Source organism: Chiroxiphia lanceolata, chromosome 4 (genome assembly GCF_009829145.1).
Source record: "Chiroxiphia lanceolata isolate bChiLan1 chromosome 4, bChiLan1.pri, whole genome shotgun sequence".
NCBI classification, from domain to species: domain Eukaryota; kingdom Metazoa; phylum Chordata; class Aves; order Passeriformes; family Pipridae; genus Chiroxiphia; species Chiroxiphia lanceolata.
Window position 1 is genome coordinate 2,277,579 of NC_045640.1, and position 12,427 is coordinate 2,290,005.

At 52.3% G+C, this 12,427-nt stretch overlaps 1 protein-coding gene across 2 annotated transcripts in view; it reads left to right on the top strand.

Moving 5' to 3' along the window:
• The first annotated feature begins 1,253 nt into the window (after nt 1-1,253).
• Nucleotides 1,254-12,427, top strand: part of GFRA4 (GDNF family receptor alpha 4) — an 81,358-nt gene continuing 70,184 nt past the window's right edge. The window contains exon 1 of one of the 2 annotated variants that reach the window (XM_032686510.1): nt 1,254-1,496. In XM_032686510.1, coding sequence (XP_032542401.1) covers nt 1,457-1,496 — 40 coding nt within the window. In that variant the 5' untranslated portion in view covers nt 1,254-1,456. Of the gene's footprint in view, nt 1,497-11,639; nt 12,335-12,427 lie in introns of those variants that run through there. The other variant, XM_032686512.1, reaches the window with a different exon arrangement.

Below are 12,427 nucleotides of genomic sequence, written 5' to 3' on the forward strand. Positions count from 1 at the left end.
GAAGGGAAGGGAAGGGAAGGGAAGGTTTGGGAAGGGAAGGTTTGGGAAGGGAAGGGAAGGTTTGGGAAGGTTTGGGAAGGTTTGGGAAGGTTTGGGAAGGTTTGGGAAGGGAAGGGAAGGGAAGGGAAGGGAAGGGAAGGGAAGGGAAGGGAAGGGAAGGGAAGGGAAGGGAAGGGAAGAAGGGAAGGGGCAAACCTGTGTTAGGAGCAGGACCAGAGGTGCTCATATTTACAGGATACTGCCTTGGGAATGAGGCTTTTCCTGCTCCATCAGTCAGTTCATTACTTGGGGAACCTCAAGGTGTCACTTTGCATTCTGTGTCTCGGGGACTCCAGGCATGAAATGGAGTGAAAAACCTGCTCTCTCTTCATCATAAAAATTAAGGAGCCAGCTGGCCTTCCCAAAACAGAGTCACCTGCTGGGATATGGAGATTAAAGGCGGGGAATGCCGGGAGGTGGGGGAAGCCCCAGGGAATGGTGGGGAGGGAGCAGTGTTCCACGGGAAAGGGGTGCAGGTAGCGGCACGGGGAGTTACGGAGCATCAGAACCTGAATTTACGGAGGTTTTTGGAGGAGAACTGGAAGGTCATCCCAGTGCAGGGGGTTAATGGAAGGTCTCCTGGCTGGGAGGGGTGGTGGGACATCGCCCAGGACTTCAGGGCTGTGTCACTGCCAGCAGAGAGCCAAGATTAGGACACGGGTACCGTGGGGATGGGGCTGGTCTGTCATCTGGATGGGAAGGGTTTGGAGGGGTGGGGGACGCCGAGACCCTCCAGGGGGAGCAAGAAAACACCCTGGGGTTGAAGAGGCTGAAAGGGGTCGTGTCCTAGGGACAGGAGCACGAGACACTCCTTGCCGGGGCAGATCAGGGATGCGGGGCCAGGGAGGAGAGAGGAGGGGGCCGGACCACCAAGCCCCTCCCCACGGGGCCGCGGCGGGGCGGGGGCGACCCGGGGAAGGCGGCGGAGCTGCGCCCGCCGCCAGAAGTTTTTTGCTGGCGAGCGAGAAGGAAGAAAAAAAAAAAAAACCACCCTAAAAAATTAATTTTAAAAAAAAAAGAAAAAGGACAAAAATAGGAAAAAAATAAGGGAAAAAAAAAGAGAGAGGGGGAAAAAAAGGAGGAAAAAATTAATTAATAGGAATAAAATAATTAAAAATCAAATCCCGGGAGCAGCCCCGGAGGATGGGCCGGGCCCCCGCGGTGCCCGGCGCGGGGATGCCCCGGGGCCGGAGCGGGGCCGGGCCGCTGTGAGCGCTCGGGCCGGGGGGGCCGAGCCGGGGTTGCGGGGCCGCCTCCCTCCCTCTCCATCCATCCATCCATCCCTCCATCCTTCCCTCCATCCCTCCCGCCCTGCCCAGCCCTCCGCGCATCCTCCGGCACCGCCGAGCCGCGCCGGGCCGGGCCGGGGGTCCGAGCCCAGCCCAGTCGCCGGGGCCGAGCCGTGGCGAGCGGGAGGATGAGGGGCATCCTCTGCTTCTGCACCCTGGTCCTCCTGGGTGAGTAAAGCGGCGCCGCGGGGGGACAACTTTGTGCCGGGGGTGGGTTGCGGGGGGATTTCGGGAGGGGGGGATTTCGGGGGGTCTGACCCTCCCCAGCGCTCCGGGAGCGGTGACAAGCCCCGGGGCAGCATCGCCCAGGTCGGGTTGGACGGGGCTGGGAGCGACCTGGGCTGGTGGAATGGAAGGTGTCCCTGCCCGTGGCAGGGGGTGGAAGGAGATGGGCTTGAAGGTCCCTCGCAACCCGAAGCGTTCCGCGGTTCTGCGAGCACCAGCTTCGCGTTGTCTGCTCTGCTCTGCTCTCTCTCCCGTCGCTCCGGATAGTCCTGTCTGCCGCGGGAAGGGCTCGGTTTACCCCGGGAATTAAGGAATTTCTCGCTCGGGAAGAGCAGCTCGGAGGGGTCGCGCTGGGGAGGGGGGGAGAGGCGGGTTTTGCAGAGCGCCGGGAGCCCCCGCGGTGCTGCCCAGGCTGGAAAATGTCGGGGTTTGGGGGGCAGGGGGGGCAGCCCCGGCTCTGTCACCGTGCTGTCATCACAGCACCGCGTCCTGAGCGCCGACCCGACCCCGGCGTCTGTCTGCGTGTGTCTGTGTGTCCGTTCGGAGCTTCCCGCTACAGATTTCCTCACGCCCCCCAAAACTGAGCCGTCCGCAGGGCTTTGTTTTCGCACTAAGGACCCCAGATGCCTCCCCCGATCCCTATGGATGCTCCAAAGTCGTCCCTGCTTCTCTGGCGTGGCTGGGAGGCGCTGACCCCAGTGGGATACCGCGGAGAAATCTGCAGCTCCCGAGCTTTGAGCATCCCGCTCGCATCCTCCTTCTCCTTAGCTCCGAGCGGGCACTTCTCCTGCGCGGAATTCCCGGGAAGAAAGAACCGTGGGTGAAGAGGCTACAGGGGTTGGGAACTGCCTGGATGTCCTCCCGACACCTCCCTTCGGGGGATTTTTTTCCCCTCCCCGACACTTCCCCTTGGGGGATTTTATTCCCCCCTCTCCCTGTGCTTCCCAACCCCGAGGTTGAGCCTGTGCTTACAGAGACCGGGAAAGGTTTTTTGGGAAGGCAGGGAGTGGGGATGCGCCGGTGGCCGCTGGGGGAGGAAAAGGTCTTGGGATCCATGGAAGTGGCTGGGACGTCGCGGCTCGCCCTGCACGCCCAGTATTCCTGCTGGGAGCCCGTCTCCCGGGAAAGACCCCCCGAGCAGGATCTTCCCTCGGTGGGAAAGGCTGTGTCAGAGCTGCAGGTGATTCCTCTCGCCGGCTCTCCCTGTCACTAGATGTCAGCAGCAGCAACTCTTCCAAGTCCCAAAGGCTGGATAGAGGGAAGGGAGACGAATTGGACCCCCCAGGAGGGACCATCTCCAGCCAGGGAATGCTTTGCTCCAGGGGTTTGGAGAGCGCCGGGAGCTGGAGATACCCCAGGCTGGGAGGGTTGTGCCCCTCAGGGGCTGTGCCCTGGGCTGGGGGAGGTCTCAGCCTCTCTCAGAGCTGGGCATTTTTCCCTGTAGGGCTCCCAGGACCTCTGGGTGGCAGTCCAGGTCCCTCGGGATGCGTTTTCCAAGCGGTTGGATTGACGCCTCACTGATCGACCGCCTGGGAGCCCGATTGATTCCCCCGGAGAGAGTGGACTTGGAGAAAGGAGCAAATGGCCGGTTTTCCATTGTTAGCCAAGCACTTGGGAACAGGGGCCAGGTGTCTGGGATACACTCATCACCTCCAGCCCAACCAGAGCAAACCATCAGCCTCTATTCCCCTGTTGGCCCCCTGATCCTGAGGTCTCCAGAAGGACCTTTTCATCCCTGAGCTGGCATTTGACCCCTGCAGGCACAGCCCCACCCCAGCAGGTGCTGTTGGATGCCCTCAGCCTGCTCTCCAGATAATTTTGGGGATGTTTTTGTCGTGGATGGGCATTCAGATGTCCCTGCAGGGACTGGGGGTGCCAGGCTGGAGGTGGCAGCTGCAAAGCTGGCGATTCCCGGCTCCATCCACTCCATTCCCAGCCATGTGGGCTGCAGTGGGAGCACCTTGCTTTGGGGGATGTGTGCGTCCCCCTGGCATTTTTGGGATGATCCTGAGTGTGGGAGGCAGGGCTTGGGAGAGATCAGGGCTCTCTGAGGTGGGATTGCAGCATCACCATCATTCAGCCTGGCTGGAAAACTCCTGCTGCCCCTTCATCCCCAGCTCAGGGTGACCCAGAGCAGGAAACTTAGAGGTTTGGAGCACTATTTTTATTTTCCTCGAGCTCTTTTCAGCCAGATCAGCTCCCTGACCTGTCTCTCCAGCAGCCACAGGAGTGTCAGTGCCAGCAGCAAGGACAGAATGGGAGCACACGGCTGGGGACAGGGACATGGCTTTGGGGAAGTTCATTTTGCTGCCGTGGTGTCCCCTGATATTTGCTTGGATTGGAGGCATTGGCTGAAAACCCCCCTCCCAGGGCAGTGGTGAGGAATTCAGGAAGGTTTCATGGAAAATCCATTCTCTAAAAAGCACTGATAGAGTTAAATATGAAGAGTATAATAAATAGAATTAATTTTACACCTGTAACCACCCCCAAAGCACTCAGATCTCAGAGGACACATCAATCCCTGCACTAACAAAACAACAATGAAAGGATGAGAAGGAAAGTCTGGGCAGAGTTGGAAGCTGGAGTTTGCTGTGAGGTCCCCATGGATTGTCACAGATACTTGCTTGGATTGGTGACATTGGCTAAAAATCCCTCTCACACGACCGCGGTGAGGAATATGGGAAGACTTTATGGAAAATCCACTCTCTAGAAAGCACTGATAGAGTTAAATACAAAGAGTATAATTAATAGAATTAATTTTATACCTGTAACCACCCCCAAAGCACTCAGATCTCAGAGGGCACACTAACAAAATGACAATGAAAGGATGAGAAGGAAAGTCTGGGCAGAGTTGGAAGCCGGAGTTTGCTGTGAGGTCCCCATGGGATCCAGAGGCAGTTCTGGACTTTTGGGATGGAGGGCAGGATCCCCCAATGCCATCTGGCTTTTCTTCTGCCCACAGCTGCTGCCTTTCCCTCCCTGGCAAGTTTTCCTTCACGCAGCCATTTCCATAATTCCTGGCATGTGCTTCCCACGGGCTCCTGATGGACGAAATCAAACACCGGAGATCAGCCGGTGGATTTTTCACCTGGTTTGGGAACTCAGATCCTGGGGGGGGGGAGGAGAAGAGCAAAACCTTAAAAAAAAAACAACCAACCAAACCTCTTGAAAAATGCATCTGTGCATGTGAGAGAGGGAAATGCTCCTTAAATTAGAGGCTTTGGCAGTTCTGACAGGAGCAATCCGTTATTTGCATCAATAGGAATGGGATATTTATGTCTCCCCGTGTCGGTGCAGAGGAGAAATAAAACTTCTCCCTCAACAGGCTGCCCTCAAACACTCTGCAAATTCCTTTGCAAGGATCTTCCCACATCCAGAAAATCCTTTTTTTTTTTTTTTGTTTTCCCCCCAGAGCCTTAAATAGTAATTACAGCTGGGTAAAAATTAGTACTACTTAAGGCTAATAATTAGTATGAATTACTGCGAGTAACGTTTTATTTTGCTTTTGGAGACAGAAACGTCTTCCCTGCTCTCCTGGCAGTTTTCACAGATGACTTGTATGGTTCCTGAAATTCCCTTCATCATTTTCCACACAAGGCTTGTTCATTTTTATAACTTTCCACTTGGTCATTTTTAAACATGACTCGTAATGTCGCCCGGGTTTGCCACCTTTTTGATGAAAGTCCCCCTGCTCCCGAGATATCCATGACTTCTTTTTCCCTCTAGTGGACTTTATATTCCTTCTGCTTCCTTAAAAAATATATAAATGACCTCTTTCTTCTCAGCCCAGAAGTGAAAGAGGACAAATTGAAAGGTAGTTCTCCTGCTAAAAGAGTTGTGGGTTTTTTTTTATTTCGGAAAAACACATTTCACTGGGAAAAAAATCAAAAGGAAGAAAACTATGAAAAGCTTGTTCCTGTCAAGCTGCTGCTCCCTTGTTTCAAAAGCATCTGTCAAAACCCCCTCTGGCAACACCTCCTGGCAGTGAACTTCAATCCTGGATGTTGGGAGCTGGGATAGTGGGAGAGGGAATAGGGCTGGGAGGACAATTCCACCTCCTCGTGTGGTGCCTTCACCTCTTTGTCCATCACGGCTTCCAAGGTTCAAATGTGGCTCTGGTGGGACTGGATTCCTGGGAGAACATCCTGGTTGAGAGGATGAGTTTGAAGAGGGAGGGTGGGAAGTGGAGTGTGGTTGGACATTTGGTCCTGGAGGTGGAAAAGGAGGAAAGCTAAGCTGGGTGTGAGCGGGCAGGGGGAGTGTCCAGGACAAGGATTGTTTTAGGGAGAGCAGGAAGAGTTTCCATCAGTGAAGCCTCCATTTATCCTGACTGGAGGAGAACCTGGGGATGTCCCAGGGGAAAAAAATGAGTGTTCAGGAAAAACAGGGATCTTCTAAGGTCACACCACACTTAAACCCCCTGTGAGCCCTCCAGGATTTGGGTCTGATCCCAAGTGAAGCCACAGCTGCTGCTGAGCTGTGGGGAGCTGGGTGGGTGTTAGGAAAGGTTGTTATCCTCATGGATATTCCCAGGCATCTTCCTGCATCTCGCCAGAGCTGAGGCAAGTCAAGTAAGTCTTGGTAAACAAGACTTTTCCAATGAGGATGGGAAAACCCCAGCACAGGCTGCCCAGGGAGGTGGTGGATGCCCCATCCCTGGAAACATTCGAGGCCAGGCTGGATGTGGCTCTGAGCAACCTGGTCTGGTTGAAGATGTCAGTGCCCATCACGGGGGATTTTTGACTAAATGACCCTAAAAAGGTCCCTTCCAACCCAAAGTGTCCCATGGTTATATGATGAGAAGTCCTCTTTCAGTCACTCAGAAGTGACACATCCTTCCCTTCCATTGGGAATGGCATCCATGAAGGTGCAGGGCATGGACACACCTCTGGAGTGTCCTGGTTGTCTCCTGCACTCTCTGGTCCACCAGACTGGAGCTGTTGGGAGAACTGGGATTGAGCTGCCTGTGGCTTGAAGGAATGAATGACCCCCAGAGAGGGAGAGAGTGAATAAACCTCGTGGCCTTCACAGAGAAAAATAGTGTTTCCCTGGATATCTTGGAATAGATACATAATCCCAGCTCAGAAGTGCCCTGGTCACACCCTGCCACCCTCAAGTCTCATCTCTTTCCTCCTACTTCCATGAGAATCCATCTCCTTCTTTCACAGGAGAAAAGGAGGCTCAGGGGGGACCTTCTGGCTCTGCAACTTCCTGACAGGAGAGGGGAGCCGGGGGGGGGTCGGGCTCTGCTCCCAGGGAACAAGGGACAGGAGGAGAGGGAACAGCCTCAAGCTGTGTCAGGGGAGGTTTAGATTGGATATTGGGGAAAATTTCTTCCTGGAAAGGTTTGTCCAGCCCTGGCACAGCTGCCCAGGGCAGTGGTGGATCCCCATCCCTGGAGGGGTTTAAAATCCCTGTGGCTGTGGCCCTTGGGGACACGGGTCAGTGGTGGCCTTGGCAGTGCTGGAGATGGTTGGACTCGATGGCCTGGGGGACCTTTTCCAATTTAAGTGATTCTATGATTCCATTTTCCTCTTCAAATCCGTCTGGGAAGCAGTTTGCATGAAAGGTACGGCGACACCGGTTGTGCCGTGGCTTTGATTTACAGAATCCAACTGGAAAATCCTGCCTGTGATTCCTCCCTGGGAGCTCTGGCAGAGTTATCAGCACTCCCCACGCTGACACGTGGGTTGGAAGGGGCTCTTTGACACACAAGTGCAGGCAGCTGGTTTGTGAGGAGGGAGGGATGGGAAAGGTTTCCTGGAGTTTCTTCCAAAAGGGGGATCAGATTGCTCGCAGTTCATACAGCCCCAGGCTCAGTCATCTATTCCCTCCCCCCAAGGGGGGTGACAGTCCAGGATGCCTTTGGGATGGGAGTTTTTAAACAGCTCCAGATGCCGAAGGGCTGTGAGTTAAGACCTGAGAAACAGGTGGGTTTTGCTTTCTCCTCCTCTCTTCCTGTCACTTGTACAGCGGAAAACCAAAGACCAAGTGTGTAATTGGAGTTAAAACTCAGCTTTAATGTTCCTGTCTGAGCTGCAGGGCTTTAACTGCAGGTGGTTTGTGCAGCAGGAGACACTGAGCTCGTGGTTCAGGTCTTTTCTGCCCCCAGGGAGCTGAGCCAGTAATTCCTGCAAACCCCCCAAGGGTTGGAAGTGCCTGTGGGAAGCGCTCGGCTCTTCAGATGGGCAGCAACAGGAACAACTTCGGGAATCCTGGAGCCTCAGAGCTGAGCTGGACCCAGCAAAAGTTCAGGCCAGGTCTCAGGAGAGCTCCAGGAGGCCTTGAGAGGTGGTGAATTGAACACAATCCCTGTAAAACCATCAGGCTTTGCTCCAAACTTTGCATGAAACGAGTGTGGCCTCTGCAGAGGCCACCTGGGAAATCCCATCCTCCTGGATCAGTTGGAGCCAGGGAAACACAGGGCAGCTCCAGCCTCATGGGAAGGGAGCCTTCACTTGGATGATGGCTGGGAATTTTTTGGAGCAGCCCTGGTGTCTGTGCCACCACTTGTGCAGAGCTCACGTGGTCCTTTCTGTGAGAACTTGACACAAATCAGTCAAAAAGGGGTTTGAATTTCTCAGTTTGTCTCCTTTTACTGTTCCAGCCTTTATTGAGGGCTTTGCTTTAATTTTTTTTTCTCTGCTGCCCAATCTGGACCCCCCATAATTGTCACCTCCACCATGATTACAACTTTAATTTCTTCCTGTCCCTTGCTCATTCTAGTGAAAGGTGTTCCTGCTCATGGCAGGGGGTGGAACTGGGTGGTCTCAAAGGTCCCTTCCAACCCAAACCCTTCTGTTCTTCTGGGATTTTATGATTTTATGATTCTTTAATTTTGTGATTTTTATGTTCTGCATCTGCCCCTGGGCATTTTTCCTCTTTGTTGCTGCCTGGTGCCTCCCTTTGATATTTGACATAAATCCACACATACAACCTTTCCTAACAAAGGCTGGGGGTGAAGACAACGTGTTTGCCACCTCCTAATGGGGAACAGAACAAAAACCTGTGCATTGAGTGATTAGATAGGCTTTGGAATGAATTAAAATCACTTGTCACCTGTTTGTGTGAAGCCTCAGAAAGGCTGAGTTTACCTGAGTGAGGAATTCCCTCCTCTTTGCAGGGGTTTGGTTGATTTGACACGAGTTACAGCAGTTGCACGGTGCATTTTTTTTCCCCTCCTCTCCCAAGAGGTTTGTTTCTTCACTGTACATTTTTTTCCCCTCCTCTACCAAGAGGTTTGTTTCTTCTTTTTGGTGAGGGAACCTTGAGAGGTGCTGAGAGGTTTCTGGAGAGGCAGAGTGCTCACCTTGGGCTGCCTGTCACAGCCACGGCATCTTTTGGAGTCATCCCAGCAGAGCTTTCCTTCCGGGGTGGGAAAGGTGCTCAGGGTGCTCACAGTCCATAAAAACCTCCAAGGGAACGTGTTCTCTGCCTTGCAGGGAGGTAGAATGAAGAAGGACTGGAGCTGTGAGCTGGGAATACAACACCTTCCTGATGGATGAGGTGTGGTTGTGGTACCGAAGGCCTCAGCACCCCAAACCCCCAGGTTTGGGCAGGACTGTGGGACTCGCTCTTTGACAGGGAATTGATGCAGGAAAAATGTGAAATGGTTGGATTCAATGATCTCAGGGGTGTTTTCCAACCTAAATAATTCCGTGGAAGTGTCCAAGGCCAGGTTGGATGGGCTTGGAGCAACCTGGGATAGTGGAAGGTGTCCCTGAGCACGGCAGGGGGTAGAAATTAGATGGTCTTTAAGGTCCCTTCCAACCCAAACCACTCCATGATTCCGTGATTCTGTGCATAAAAGCTTTGATTTCAACCTGGACAACATCTGGCTACTCCAAGGAAGGGAGAAGAGCAGGATTCCCTTTGGGAAGCTGGTGGGATCACCTGGGGACTCGTCAGCAAACCTTAAAACCACAAGTGCTGCCCTGAGAAACTCCTGAAAGGTGGTGGGGTGCCACATTCCCAGAAGATTTCCTGATTGTCCCTATTCCATTAGAAATTTTGTCTCCTGTTTGTGATCATTTAGGATGTTAATTGGAGGGAAAAATTATAGGAAGTGTCCTGAGATGCAGATGAGGAACTTCCTCTAGGATACAGCCTTGGAAGCTCTCCTGCTGTTTTGGGAACTTCGTTCAACTTGCACTGCAAGGCTTTTCCATCAGGGCCAGAAATTTGGGAAGGCAGACACTGGAGAAGGTCTTGAGCTGGTTCTGGTCTGGATCTGGTCTGAATCTTCTCCCTGGAGCAGAGGAGAAGAGGCTCCTGAGGTGTTGGACAGAAGATGCAGATGAAGCTTAACAGGGAATCCAGGAGCTGGGAGGAGGAAAAGTGTAGGACTGTAAAGGTCTGAGGGATGTTCTGGATCCAGGGAAGCCCTAAGGGTTGAATTCTCCTGCCTGTAAAAGGAGATGTGAGGCTGCAGGTGAAGTGACAGCTTGGGGACTCATCCATCAGTGTGGAGTGTGGACACATATCCAGGGAAAAGCAGCTTCAGAGTTACCACCCTCCTGGGAATAATGATGGGAATTTATCTCCCTCTCCTGCTATTGCTTCATCCCTCCCCCCTCCAGACCCAGCCAGGCCAATCCTTAATGTGTTCTGGAAAGCTGGAAAGCCTGGGAGTAATTAAGTACCTGACTCCAGGGGGTGCAGATCTCTAATTGAGGTCGTTAGATGGTATCACAGGACCAATAATTTTAATTATAATGGAAGGGCTGCAGCAAAAAAAACAAACTGACAAACACAGGAACCAAAAAAAAAAAAAAAGCCCCAAACAGCAAAAAGGAATCTGGTGAATTCCCCCCAGAAGTGTTTAATCCGTGAGTTGGATGTTGTCCCGTGGGATGAGGAATTACAGCACCTGTTTCTGGTGTGCCACGGTGTAAAATAAGGATATTTTTAAGGGAAGAGAAATTCCTGTGAGGCAGAGCCAGGGTTTAAGCCGGGCTGTTGGTGTTTGTGGGAAGCAGGGATCCAAATTTCAGGAACAATGGGAATTTTTGCTGGGCCTACAACCCACCAAGCTCTTGTTTTGGTGCTCAGACAGAAACTGAGTTCAAGGGATTAATCTGCTCTGAAAATCTTCCCAGATTCCCCACACAGGGATCAGTGATCCTGCCTTGTCCTGGGATTAGGGATGTGCTCTGTCGAAGGGTTTTAATTCAGGGGTGCAAAAGTCTCTGACAGAAGAGCAAGGTTGGAAAACAGAAGCTCATTTCCTAGAAAAAAAATACTGGGCTTTTTGTGCAATTTGGCTTTGGAACAACAGTGACAAATCAGAGATGGAAAAAAATTGAAATGAAAGATAGAGAGGGGAAAATAAAGTGCTTATTAAAGATAATTCCAGGGGAAGAAAAATGAGGGCTGAAATAAAGGCCCAGATGTTCCTCTTTTGTTTCACCTGCTTTTGTTCAGAAAACAGAAAATGGGCTTCCCAGAGGGGCCTTGGACAGGAGGGGGAATGGAATTTGTTTCCCATTTTTCCTCTGCCCACCCACTGGTCAGGGATGGTCCCAGCAGGAGATGGAAGGTTTCACCACTCCTGGTTTTCACCTGCTCTCCTGAGCTTTTCCTTTCAATCCTGGAGACGAGTCCAAAGGGACATTTACCCTCTCTGCACATTGGTGTTATTTCCAAGGGCTACAAAGCAAATCAAGGTGATAATTTCAGATTTTTCCTTGATTTTACTCTGAGTTCAATGAGATGAGCCCAACCTGAGCCACCAAGGTTTCTTGTCCTCCAAGAAAGCACCTGGAGGGAGGTGATGGGAGGGAGCAGCCAAGGAACCATCATTTCAATTTATCCAGCTAAAAAAACCACGAAAGAAAAGAAAATAAGATTAAAACATCATTTACTGCCTTGTTTTTCTACTTGCAACCCCCAGATTTTCCCAGGGAACGTATTTTTCCGTGGCTTAAAGAGGAAGGAAGAAATCCAACAAGAGATTTCCAGCTGTTTCCTGGTTGGAACTACCTGGACTTGGTGACTCTTCTGGGGGTCACAGGGGTCACACAGTGCCCAGGAGCCTTTGGAGCAATGGGAATTTGCCTGTTAAAATCCCTGAGGGGGTTTTGGCCAAGGCCAACCAGGCAATTCCTGGGCTTTTCTCAGGAGACACCACGAACCAAGACCTGTTCCCGGTGGGTTTGCCAGGAATTGCTCCGCTCTGAAGGGGAAGGGAGTTTAATAACATGGATTAAGGGAGTTTAATGACATGAACGAGGCAGTTCTGGGGCATTTGGACCAGCATTTTGAATGTCATTAATGAACTAATTTAGGCCCAGCACTGAGGCCACCCTTTCCCTGCAGGCACTGCCCGTCCCTCAGGCAACCTGCAGAGGATGTTGGACAAACACGTTCCACTTTAATCCCTTTCAACCCCCTACATTCGTCTTCCTTCACGCTGCTCCCAGCTCAGGAGGCAGAAGACACTGGCAGTGACCTGAGATAACATGAAATAAATGTTATTTAGTTCTGGCTGATTTCGCAGGAACAGTTAAATCCCCTTTTTCCTAAAGCAGGTGTGTGGGAACCAACACTCACACGGAGCCGGCAAGGGGTCAGGGGCTTGTGTTTGCAAAACAAGCCCATCAGGAGCTTCTTGGAGAGCCTGAAGTGTCCTCTCCAAGAAGTAAAACCTTTCTTGGGTTGAGCACGACCTCGGGAAGGATGAGCCACGTGAGAGATGCCTGAGGATTCTTTGCTTATCCAGGGCTGAAAAGGGAAGGAAGGCACAGGAGGGAACACGATCCCGCTCTATAAATACCTTCAAGGTAACAGCGAGAGGGGAGGGAGAGGATTAGTCACACTCCTGTAAGACAGGGAGGGGAGGGGACACAGCAACAGCAGGAGGCAGGGAGAGGGAG